The sequence below is a fragment of the Cynocephalus volans genome, chromosome 13, assembly GCF_027409185.1.
Source record: "Cynocephalus volans isolate mCynVol1 chromosome 13, mCynVol1.pri, whole genome shotgun sequence".
In the NCBI taxonomy this organism is placed as follows: domain Eukaryota; kingdom Metazoa; phylum Chordata; class Mammalia; order Dermoptera; family Cynocephalidae; genus Cynocephalus; species Cynocephalus volans.
The window spans coordinates 1,402,601-1,415,575 of record NC_084472.1 but is presented as its reverse complement, the minus strand read 5'-3'; the positions used below and the strand labels follow the sequence as shown (position 1 = coordinate 1,415,575).

The window sequence follows — 12,975 nt, the reverse complement described above, 5'->3', positions numbered from 1 at the left end:
GATGTGGCTCCAGTGTCTGGTAGGAGAATTTGGGCACCACACAATTAAATTTCAATTATGTCATGTGATTTAGTGATTAGTAATTTTTTATAATCTAAGGCTTATTAGAAAACACTTTATTTCAAAACTTAATACAAATTTTCATAAACTGTATTAGCATTTCTTACCATAGCATTTTGCCCAGAAGACTCCCTTGTTTTAAAGTTTCTTGGTATCAGCATTGTGAAACCAATTATAGATGCATTTAGAAGTATTGATTTTTTTAAATTCCTAATTTTGTGTAATTTTCTAGTAAATCTTTTTAAAAAATTATTTATTAGTATTATTTTTTACATTTTAAGATGTTGTGGAGCGGTTTGGTGGGGAGAGAGAGGAGAAGAGGAAAGGAAATAGGATGGGAGAAGGAGGAAGGAGGGGCGTGGTTGAGGCCTGTGGCACCCCTCTCATTCCTGCAGGGGAGACCAGGGGGCTTCTAGTGGTGGCTTGGTCATTGCTGGGCTGGATGCAGATGTCGAGGGTATGGCTGAAGCCCTCAGCCCCCCACTACAGCAGATGGGGACCCCAGGGTGTTTCCAGTGGCTGCTAGGTGACCGTCACTAGGCTGATGGCACATGTTGGGGGGGCATGGCCGAGGCCCTTGGCTCCCCACTCTAGTAAATCTTTTAAGAGACTTCAGAGGATATGCAGAAATCAAGGTAGAAAAAATTCAAAGCACTGAATATTCTGATTAAAGTTTATTGTCATTTTTGACCTATACTGTACTTTTTTTTAATGCACTACTTTCAAGTATATTCGGTATGAAGGATTTTTATCCACTGAAAAATACATGGTATATATAATGCACTTTTAATTTTGTCTTAATGTTTTTCAATTTATTAAGAATTAATATAAAAATATGTGAGCCTATTTTTTAAATCATTTTTAACTGCTTCTCTCTGTCTCTTTTTCTGTCTCACTTTTCAATTTTTAAATAATTTCTCTAGTGAATCAGAATCTTCTGGAAAACATAGTGGCAATGTCTCTTTGGATGTTTTACCAGTTAAAGGTCCTCAAGATTGTCTTCTCTCACAAGCTGTTCACCCACCTCAAGATAAATCAGTCACTGAAGAGATATGGACTGTCCAGCCTGAACACTTGATTTTGGTAGCTCCTTCTCCTTGTAAGTATGTCAGTGACGACACGTCAAAAGTGTGTTCTGGAGTCTGGGCCTGTGCTCTCTGTACAGCAGCTCATCTAGGACACACACATGGACTTCATGCACATCCCACTGATGGCATGTCCAGGATCTGCTCCCATATTGTAGGCCTCACTCAGACGTGCCTCGAGCATTGCGCTTGTCCTGAGGCCGTGCTCCTCAGCCAGGCTCCCAACTCCTCATCTGGCAGAGCCATACCACACCCAGCGCCCCCTTCAAAGAGCTTGTTCATCACTTGGCTTCTTACTGCCCTTTACACTGATACAGTTGGTTCAGAGTAGGAACAGATCTGGTACATACGTGTGTGCCAAACTTAAGAGCAGTGGTAATGATATTCAGATTTCCATTTTTCTCTAACTTTGCTCAATATTGCCAGTATCTTTGTAGTTTCCAAGAATAAGTAAATGGACTTGTTTTTACCAAGGATTTGAAATTTGTACAATGGAGCAGTTGAGAGACCGAAATAAAGCAATATAGTACTACTAGTGTGGTCATTCAGGACTCATTTTTATTATCTGATAATATTTGTCTTTTTCACTGTTGCTAAATGTAAATAACATTTTATTTATCTGATAAATAGGTGACGTGGCAAAGACTGGACGCTTCCAGATTGTAAATAATTCTGTTAATTTACTGAAATTTGAGCTGTACTGGCCGGCTCATTGCCTCACAGTCACACCACAACATGGATTTATTGCACCAGAGTAAGTATGACTTCTGTGTTCTTCTGGGTGTTATTGCATGCTGTTATGGTGACTTTTTAAGGATCAAATAATAATGTAGTTTTAATCTATTCTGTAATATTTGCACCATGCTGACTCTCTAACAAGCTTGATTCTGTGGGATGACTGTGAGCTCCAGATTTGTGTTGCTTACTGGAGTAGAGGTCATGCTCACAGCTGGTATTGGCCTAACCTGTGGCATAAAGGGGCATGTTTGAGGTGGAACAGAGTGCCTGGAGTGGAAGACATCAGAATGTTTTTTGATGTAGTACTCTGCCCACAAAATTACAAAGCAAGAAATAAAACTGAGGCATATGATGAGCAGTGGTCGTGTCTCTAAAGCCTAAATGGTTTTATTGTTTGTTAAAGTTATTTGGATCATGTATTCTGCTGGTTTTGTCTGAAAGACATTTTTCAGAAAAAGCTTCCTGACTTTTAATATGTCTGAGATATAATTTAGCTTACCATTTTCTATATAAAATATTCTAAGACAGAAGGAATCATTTGGGGCCAGCTGTTTATATGCAGCCTAGTTATTGATAGGAGGTAAAGCCACAGCTCTGCAGCCTCTCAGGGACTTCATCTGAGTCAACATAGAACTGTCACATCCAGAAGCTACTTCATATTTGGGATTAGCAACTTTGCATCATTTTAGGAGGGTTTACTTGACTGGGACTGTGAGCTAGGATATGGGATACTCCAGAGAAACATTGCTAAGACCAAAGCGATCAATTAAACATTTACTAAGCATTCATTATGTGCAGCGTACCCTTTCAGGTAATGGTTGGAAAGATAGGGAGATGATAAAACAGGTTTTTCACAAATAACTTTTTCCATAGCCCCACGTATTTAGCTGTTAGCAGTAGAAAGCAGTAATCTTTCCCTGCCATTTTTAACATGTGTGATGTAATTGAAAGGACGAGTCGACACCAGTTGACGATCCACTGGAGAGAGCTCGTTTATTAGGCGGCACACACACATATATATATAGGGCTTTTAGGGAAGGCTGATTGGCTTAAAATACAATCTCTACTTAGCATACCGCATGGGGCTTGGGGTGAGCTGATTGGTGTGCGATTCACGCCAGCGAGAAGGAGAGTAGAAGGGCAACCAGCGCCATGATGGGGTGTGGCCGAGAAGGACTTATGTTATCAGGGTGTGATCCCTTGGGGCATTTGGGTTCTTACAGTAATAGCTTTTGTAATTGGTGATTTCTTATAAGTCACAAATCTGATCACGTTGTCCACATTTAAACTCTTCTTTAAATCCCATGGATCTTGGAGAGAACATTGGGCACAGAATATAATAGCAACTGGGTAATAAACAGTTTTTTCCCTAATTTCTTTTCTGTCCCTGCCCCCCACCTTTTCCTCCAGTGTCCTCCCCAGCTGTCGCATTCGCTTTGTACTGTGACTATATCATTCTTTATTACCAAATGGTTCAGAGTTTTTGTACTGTTGGTCTTTGGCTCCAGAAATTTTTATTTTGAGTTGTTTTTAAAATGGTATTTCCGTGGCCTGGTTTGCTTTCACATGGGTTTTGCCCTTGGGTTCGTGGGTTCAGGCCATTTGACTTTGTCAGCCACAAGTCAGGGGTTTGAGGCGGGATGGGTGTGGGAGTTCTGTGGGGCTAGCCTCTGTTGTCTTCTCAAACCATGGGAGATGCTTGATCATTGGCATTTATAACTCTTGTGATTACTGCTACTAAAGTATAGGATATTCTTGGTTTTCATTATTGTTTTTTTAAGGAGTAAACTACAAATTCTTGTGAGTCCGAATTCCTCCTTATCCACGAAACAGTCAATGTTCCCATGGAGTGGTTTGATCTATATACACTGTGACAGAGGACAGAAGGTACTTTTAAAAGTTTTTTGAGCAGCATTTCTCGTATTTTGTAGCTTCAGTTTTGTAATCCTATTAGCACTTACATTTCAGAAATCAAATGAGGGTGTTTTTTCCCTCAGCCCAATTAGGTTATGTAATTATAGCACTTAGTACATCATTGGTTGAAGAAACATCTTCCGTGCCCCCCTGAGTGATCTCTGATGATTCTCTTGGAGGCGATGGTGGACAGTGGGGTCTAGAAGCCATTGCTAATTTGCCAAGTTTTCTTTAAAAAAAAAAAAAAAAAAAGCGGGGAGAGGAGATAGAGTCAAAGATTTATTTTGTTTGAGATCTCAATAAACTTTAATTTCTAAATTCATCAGTGTTTCATTTGGCATTTTTTTCCTCTATCAAGATTTTAAAATAGGAATTGTTTCTTTTAATATGATAGCTACATTTGTGTCATCACTTTATTTGGCTCATTTCAGAAAATTGTGAAAGTTCAAATTCGGGAAGATTTGACTCAGGAAGAGCTTTTACCTCGTTTGGCCTCCAGCTCATGTGGAGTTCTTCCTTCAGCATCTGAGCCTTCAGTTAGTCATTTGGTAAAACCGATAACAAAACCACCTTCCACGAAGGTTGAAATAAAAAACAAGACTGTTACTTTTCCTGTGACAGAGCCTGGTAAAACTTCAGGTATTGTATCACAAAATTATGTAATTCAAATGTCTCATATATTGGGTCTAATGCTCAGTTGTTAGTTATCGATAAGTTAGTCATGAGTACAAAGTATAAGCAATCAGTACAAATTTGCCCCCTACTTCGGGAGAAAATCAAGTAGTCATTGGCAATCATTTCAATAATGGGCTAGGTTTTGGAACTTAAAATGTTAAACCTAGGCATTTAATAACTGCGTATTCCAGGAATCTTAGATTTTCCTACTTTCACTGTCTACTTGTGGACTTTTTCATTCACCCCTGGTAGCTACACCTTGCTTTTCCTCTCTGCTTCCTGACCCTGGTGGCGTCTCCCCAGCTCATGTGCTCTGTAGGTCACAGCAGTACTCTGCCCTCACCAAGCCTCCCAGCCACTGTCCCCACTGTCCTGGCACTCTTCACCACCACTGCCTCTCACACACTACCTTAACTGCCTATACCCCTCTCCCTCTACTTCCCTGTCTGGCACATCCCCAACCGTCTAGCTCCTCCATGTCCTATGTACAGCCGCGTGGATGGCTTCATGGCCACACTCTCAGATGCCCCTTAACACCAGGTCTTTCTGCCAGCCCTTGGCATGTGTCCTTACCCCTCCCCAGCAACCATATATCCCCTGCTGCTCCAAGCCCCTGCTACCCTCAGTGTGTGTCGCCCCCCCTCCCACCATCAGTTTCTGCCTCTTTGTTGATGCATTCCCAATAGCACACAAGCGTGTCCTTCTATCACTGGTGGAAGAAATGTCTTCCGGCCCCCCCCTGCTTAAGCCCTTCAGCATCTTGGCAGTATGCTTAGAATAAAATCCAAAATTGGGTATCTGACACACCTGCTTGTTTTAGGAGACACTGTAGTTTCTGTGGAACTCCTCTGGGGGACTAATGGTTGTATCATCCCCTGTAATGAGGTAACGAGGCCTGTCCTGGCAATGTGCTGGCTCGCTGGCCTCTCTCAGAGTGTGAGTGGTGTTGCCTGTGTTCCTTCTAGAGAGCTGGCTGGAGCTCGAGAATCAGGGCACCACGGCTGTGAAGTGGCACCTATCGTCTTTAGCGCCACCTTATGTCAAGGTCAGTCGTGATTCCCTTGGATATATCCATTTTCCTGTTTAAACTTTATGCAGGATATTTAAAAGCTGAGTATGAGCCCGGGTTGATGTTATGGTTATTTGTCCCACCAGTTCATGTACTTGGTTTTCTGTACAGGTGGAGATGATACATGCCCAGTCTTTTTCTCAAGGTAGTTTTGAGAGTCTCTGTCAGTGGCATTCCTGGACCAAGTGGGTTTGTCGTTCGTTGTGTAGAGCACTGTGGCTTCTCTGCCATTTATTTTATGTGACGGTAATAGTTCTGAGCCATAATACTAACAAAATATGTGCAAAAATAGTTGCTCAACCTACATAAAGAAATAAAGAACTGTTATCGCATAGAATGTTAAAATGTACTTCAGCAGTGTCTGTAGGGTCTTTGAGGAAAAGACAGTCATGAGACACTGTGGACAGCATCGTAAAGATCCCAGCAGGTGTGTGGTCTTTTGTGTGTGGTGGTGACAGTTGTGTGCAGTCCCTGCATAGAGCTCGGTCAGGCACACTCCCACTTCTGTGAAGGCATTGAGCTTTTCTTGTCTGCTTCTACATGGACTTGGTGTGTTCTCAATAACCGTAAAGGTAATGGTATCACTCTGGATTTGATTTATTGGCTTTTATGTTTTATGTTTTGATTATTTAAATGATTTTTTGCAGGGAGTTGATGAAAGTGGAGATATTTTTAGAGCTACCTATTCAGCATTCAGATGTTCTCCTATTTCTGGTATACTGGAAAGTCACGGAATGCAAAGGGTGAGTTTTGAAGTTGGTAGAACAGGATGTTAACTGTCCAGGAGTGCCTCATTCGATTCCACCCACTCTAGTTTGTTTCACCTAGACCACTATTCACAGAGCCAGTCTGCCTGCAGGAGGAGGACTGCCTTGGAGTAAGTCAGTGCATGTGTGTTGTGCTGTGGCAGCAGGTCTTCCTATGAAAGCATTGTCAGCTAAGTGGAACACTGTACTGAGTGATAAAGGCCACAGGTTGCCAGTACTTAGAACATACTTCACTGATCTACTAAGTTGTAGCCAGTACTCACAAAACAACTTGATGTTCATGGTATAGTCAATAGTATATCTTCCTGGGTGATAGATCCTTCTAGCTACTATGACCCTCTTAAATCTTAATTCATTTCTAGACCTGACATAGTCCCTTCAGATATCTCCTGGTGACACTAGTCATCCACTTGGCCTCAGTAATATACTCTTTCATTGTAATTGTTGGAACTCATTTAAACTATAGCATTTATATAATATTGGCTTACTGATTCAGATATTTGGACTTCTGACAAGTCCTAGAATACTATGAACTCATAACTGATTATAAAAGAATCTTAGAGCAGCTATAGTATTTGTTGTAAACTCTGTGTACTTTACTGGGTCTGTATAACAGGCTTTCAGAGGGTTTCTCACTGTTTTGGAAAGACACACAGTTCTACAAGCATAGTTTACTTCTGTTGTGATTTGGAAAATGAAATAACATTGCTTAATAAAAGTTCCACATGTGAGGAAGGATTGCAAACAGAAAAACCCAGCAGGAAAGACATCCCTTGTCGCTGGATTGGAAAGCTTAACATTGTTAAGACAGCAGTATGTCCTAAATTGATCTACAGATTCAACACAATCCCACTCAAAAACCCCAGCTGGGGTTTTTTTCCTCATTTTGTTTTGAAATTGACAAGTTGATCCTAAATTTATATGGATGTACAGAGACTCACCTAAGCAGAGCAATCTTGGAGAAGAACAACATTGGAGGACTTACAATTCCCATTTTCAAAACCTACCGTAAAGCCACAGTACTCAAAGCAGTGTAGTCCACAAAAGAAAAAAATAGGTGAATTACTAAAATTAAAAACATTTGTACATCAAACACTACAGCCAAGAAAGTGAAAAGACTACCCATGGAATGGGAGCGAATATTTGCAAATCATGTATTTGACAAAGGACTTACATCTGGAATATGTTAAGAGCTTTTACAACTCAATAAAAAGACAAATAACCCAATTTTTAAAATGAGCATAGGATTTGAGTACACAGTTCTGTAAAGAAAACATACTAGTAGCCAACAAACATATGAAAAGATGCTTAGAATTACTACTCATTAGCAAAGCACAATCAAAACTGGAAGTGAGGTATCACTTCATACCCATTAAGATGGCTATGTTTAAAAAACCCCAAATAACAGAAAATAACTAGTGTGGGTATGGATGTGGAGAAATTGGGAGCCCTCCTACATTGCTGATGGTAATGTGTAAAATGGTACGGCCACTGTGGAAAGCAGTTAGGTGGTTCCTAAATAAGTGAAATATAGAATTACCATATGACTCAGCAATTTCACTTCTAGTTATATAAAAAAAAAAATTGAAATAGGATTCTAGCAAAAACTTGTACAGAAATGTTTATAGCAGTGTTATTCACAATAGCCAACAAAGATGGAAATAACCCAAAATGTTCAACTGCTGATGGGTAGATGAACAAAATGTGGTTTATCCACACAATGAAATATTATTTCGCAGTAAAAAGGAGTGAAGTTACTGATACATGCTATGTCTAGATGGATGTTTTAGTCCATTTTGTGTTGCTATAACAGAATTGTCTGAGACTGGGTAATTTATAAAGAAGAGAGGTTTATTAGGCTTACGATTCTAGGACAGCTGCATCTGGCACGGGCCTCAGGCTGCTTCTACTCATGGTGGAAATTGGCAGGGAGCCGGCAGGTACAAGCAGATCACATGGCGAGAGGAAGCAAGAGAGAGAGAAGGTGCCAGGGTCTTTTTAAGCAACGAGCTCTCATGGGAACTAATAGAGCGAGAACTCACTCATTACTCCTCCCTCCCCCAGGGAGAGCACTAGTCCATTCATGAGGGATCCGCCCCATGACTCAATCAGTTCCCAACACTGCCACAGTGGAGATCAGATTTCCACATGAGTTTTGGAGGGGACAACATATCCAAACTCTGTCAATGGATGAACCTTAAATACATTATGCTAAGTGAAAGAAGCTAGTGACAAAAGACTCTATATTTTATGATTCCATTTCTGTGAAATATCTAGGACAGGCAAATTTATAGAGAATAGAAAAGTAGATTAGTGGTTGCGAGGGGCCGGGAGTGAGAGTGGGGAACGGGGAGTGGCTGCTAGTGGTGCAGGATTTCTTTTGGATTGTTGAAAACATTTTAAAATTAGTTTGTGGTGATGGTTGCACAGTTCTGTAAGTATGCTAAAAACCATTGACCGTACACACCTGGAATGGGTGGATTGTATGGTGTTTTATGTTCTTTTATGTGGTGGTCAATCAGGTGCGGCCACAAGAGGAGACACAGGAGAGGCTCAGGAAAACAGAGCTAATTGTGTTCCCAGGTTCCCAGGGAGGTTACCACATGCCGTCCAGCATCACTGGGAGAACCTGGGTAGTCAGGTGGCTGAAGACGGGTGAGGTGAGAGTTCAGACCACAGCCATTATTGGGTTGTTGGGATTTCCACAGGAATGTCAAGGCAGGGCAGGGTGAACAGTTTGGTGTGTAAGCTAGCTTGAATAATTTTGGTCGGCTCTAAGTTAAAGGGGTGGCCTCTATTTGCATGGTACTGGGCCCTGGGTTGATTAAGGCAGAGTAGTATTGCGTCCTCGGGTGTGCGGCAGGTGAGGAGGTGTGGTTCTGCACTGGTGAGATTGCATATCAAAGGCATGGTCCTAACTGAGACCCTGGCTGTCTCTAAGAGTTGGTTAGCCCAGTCTAATAGGTTTTTTTAAAAGATGTCAAAACATCACAATATACAGAAAATAAAAAATATAAATAATATGTATGGTATGTGAATTGTATTTCAATAAGCTGTTTTTTAAAAAAAGGTGCAGCCTAGATTGTCTCCCGGGAATTTCTCCCTTTCACACAATACTTAAAATAGAAATGTAAGCTCCATGAGGTCTTTGATTTTTATTGTGTTCATCACTGTATATCCTACACTGAACTGATTATTCACTGCATTGCAGAAACTCAATAAATCTTTGTCAAATGAATTTTAAATATGGTTACTTAATTTATATTAGGGAAAAAACAGCACATTATTCTGAGACCGTTTAGGAAAGTATTACCAAATAGCACAATTACTGATGTATATGATCCCAAAAGGAAAAAAAAAGTGAGTTTGTTAGTTATAACCTATTTCTTAAAAGGAAGATGTACACAATAGTGTTTTGAAGCATTGGTCAGTTTGATACGAAGATTAAGTGAAACAATGATCATGAAAGTTCACAGTATGTACCTAGCATATAACATGCAGTAATATTAGCTTTTTCTCACCTCTTGTTTTGTTTTGGTGTTTGAAAGGGGTGTAATTGGGATTATGTGCTACTGTAGTCCCCAGTGGCTTCTGATAATTGTGTGCTTTCACCATTCCAGTCGTGGGGCTTTTCATTTTCACTTCCTTCATCTTCTGTGTGTCGTATCCTCTTTAGCAGTTTGATTCCCTCGGTTCAATGTGCTCATCTCCTTGAGCAGTCCTGCCTTAAGCTCAGGTTTGCTGGGTATATTGATTTTTATGTTCTGCAGGGACAGAAATTAGGTCACTTTGGTGTTTTAAAGTTTTAAGTCCATACTCAAAGACACCGATTCGTTTTCAACCTAATTGGTGATCCATGTTATTAATATTAAATTCTTTGATAAAGCTAGGGCTCTTAATGCTGGTAAGTGTAATAAAATTCTGTTTTTAAATATTACAGTTTTCTCATTACTGAGCATTCTAGAGGTGGTACACGTGCCCGTCGTATGTACAACATTGCACTGTGTGGTCAGGGTAGCTGACTGTGACGGAGTTTTCAACTTAGTCCTCACAGGAGCTGTGATTATCTGGCGTCATGAGGCTTGTATTGTTCCGCCCTCCCTCCACTCTTCCAGTCCTCTGCACTGCACGGCAGGGCCGGGCCTTCCTGCTCTGCCTGCTGGGCTGGCGGGGGCTCCGTAGGCTTCACGAGGAAGGGCTGGCTTGTGTTCGTGCAGCTGGACCTTCCTCGTAGATCATGTGCTCGACAGCTCGGGTACTTCGCAGTAACTTTTTTTCCCTCCAGAAAAGCATTCACTGTACATTTTGAGGAATATGCTAAATAAAGCCTTAAACAAAAGTGTATTTTTGGATCTGGTACATTAACAATCCCAGCAGGAATAAAGTTATTCAAGTTCTTTTTCATTTGGTGGGAAAAGTAGCCAATGCCAAAGAATTTGTTCCTTTAATTTTTTCATGCCAAAACTTTGAATTGGTAATCCAACTAACTACATGTGTGTAATGTTCAGTGTCTGAATGTCTCTTCGGGATGTGTTTTGTAGGTCTCCATCACATTTTTGCCCAGAGATAGAGGGGATTATGCCCAGTTTTGGGATGCTGAGTGTCACCCACTTAAAGAGCCTCACATGAAACACATGCTGAGATTTCAGCTCTCTGGACAAGTAAGTGTTAAACTGAATTTAAGTAAATTATTGTGTGTATATTAAAAATACTAAGTGAAACTGACATGAAAAACTGGCCTGAAAATGAAGAATATTTTCCTGGTATTATCCCAGTTTTACTAATTCTGTTGTATAGCCCTATAATCTTAATCTTATTGACTGGCATATTTGAGGTCTGGGTTTTGCTCTATTGTCCATACAGCACATGAAACCTATGTTTCATGTAATTATGTAAGATACTCTGTGTGTGGGGGTGGGGGGAGAGAGAAGGAGAAACTAGACAGTACACAGTATAGGGTTTGCAGTTAGGGGATTTAAAAATCCTAAGTCACTTTTTAAAATTTAAAGGAAAGGGTAGAATTCAGATGGGTAAATGTCCATATATTTCCTAGAGTGCTTACTTCCTCTTCCCCCACCCTGTGATGTTTCTATACAGAGTGTCAAAGGAGAAAATGAATCTGAAGGTGCATGCGTGTCCATGGCCACCCTCGCTAAAATAGATAATTTAGTTAAGCCCCGAAGACAAGCTGTGTCAGCAGCTTCTGCTCTGATACCTGGGTATGTTGTTTTAAATTTTTTTCCAGTGCTTCATTGAGATATAGTTATATTCAGTAAAATTCCCAGTGACTTTACCTATGAGTTCACATGGATTACTGCCACTCCAATCAAGAGATGGAATATCCCCTTACTGATGAGCTGCCAAAATTTAAAAAAAAAAAAAAAAAAATTCTCTCACCTCAGAACATTATGTGTTCCTTTACATTCAAGAGTTGTTCTGTTCTGATTTCGATCGTCGTAGATTAGTTTTGCTTGAACTTCGTATACATATGCACTCTTTGTATCTGGCTTTTTTCTCTCAACCTAACATTTTTTGGGATCTATTCATGTTATTGAGTATACCTACAGTTTGTTCCTTTTTATTGTTTAGTATTCCATTATATAAACATATCACAGTTTGTTTTCCTGTCAGCATTTGGGTATCTTATCATTTTGGGGTTGAATTAAGGTACTATGAACTTTATATGCATTTCTGTGGACATTCATTTTCATTTCTTTAGGGTAAAAATACCTAATTTTACCCAAATTTGCTGTGTCACATGATAAGAATGTGTTTACTTTTAAAATAACTGCCAAATAGTTTTCCCAAAGTGGTTGTACCATTTAACATTCCTATAAGCAGCATATGAAAATAGATTCTTAAAAACTTTAAAATATGAATTTTATCCCAGCCTCTTACACAGTGTTAATGATAATACTTAAGTATTCTACCTAATGAAAATGTTTTTTATAATCCTTAGTTAACTAATAATTAGGTCTGATTTAGTTCTGGAGGAAGATGCATGGAAGAAAATATATGCTGAATGCCTACCAAATTTAATATAAATGTGGTTGTTTATTTTCTAATTGGAGCACATAGTGCATTTTGGAGGATATTAGAGCCCTTTAGAGAATATGTGTTCTTGACACACTCTCTAGGCTGTTGTTCTTCCATTCGTCTCATACTTGCTGCGCACTCCTGTGTTCTGGGGAACTGGGGATGAGAGCAGAATGCCCCATCCCACCTCCGTGGCTGGAGGAGCCATGTCCTTCTGGAGGAGGAGCCACGTCAACCTAGTAATCACACTAGAGTGTTTGATTGCAAACGTGGAAAGGACTGGAGGGAAACATGGAAAAGAAACTTCCCTGAAAAATGTGGCATTTGAGTTGAGGAGGAGGAGTGGAGATAGCCTGGGAAGAGGGTGGAAGAGTTCCCGGCTGTGTGAAGGACAGGGTGGCAGAGATAGTTGGCTCTTCAGGAACCACGGGGTAGCCGCAGGTCTGGAGCACAGCATGGGGAGGCAGTGTGAGGTGAGGCTGGAGGGGAGGAGGGCAGAGTGCAGACCGTGCAGCGCCTGTGCATCAGGCAAAGAGCTGTCGGAGCTGCGGCATGACTGGATCCTCTGGCGTGATATGGACCGATTAGGAGGCGGCAAGAGTGGATCTGCTAAAATAAGTCAAGGCTATTT

General features: G+C 40.6%; 1 protein-coding gene across 9 annotated transcripts in view; it reads left to right on the top strand.

Annotated features, from left to right (window-relative positions):
* Nucleotides 1–12,975, top strand: part of CEP192 (centrosomal protein 192) — a 132,791-nt gene that overhangs the window by 103,844 nt on the left and 15,972 nt on the right. For 6 of the 9 annotated variants that reach the window (XM_063077295.1, XM_063077297.1, XM_063077292.1 and 3 more), the window contains 8 exons: nt 984–1,159; nt 1,776–1,899; nt 3,665–3,770; nt 4,229–4,436; nt 5,438–5,517; nt 6,189–6,284; nt 10,850–10,969; nt 11,406–11,527. In XM_063077295.1, coding sequence (XP_062933365.1) covers nt 984–1,159; nt 1,776–1,899; nt 3,665–3,770; nt 4,229–4,436; nt 5,438–5,517; nt 6,189–6,284; nt 10,850–10,969; nt 11,406–11,527 — 1,032 coding nt within the window. Of the gene's footprint in view, nt 1–983; nt 1,160–1,775; nt 1,900–3,664; nt 3,771–4,228; nt 4,437–5,437; nt 5,518–6,188; nt 6,285–10,849; nt 10,970–11,405; nt 11,528–12,975 lie in introns of those variants that run through there. The other 3 variants (XM_063077296.1, XM_063077298.1, XM_063077299.1) reach the window with 3 other exon arrangements.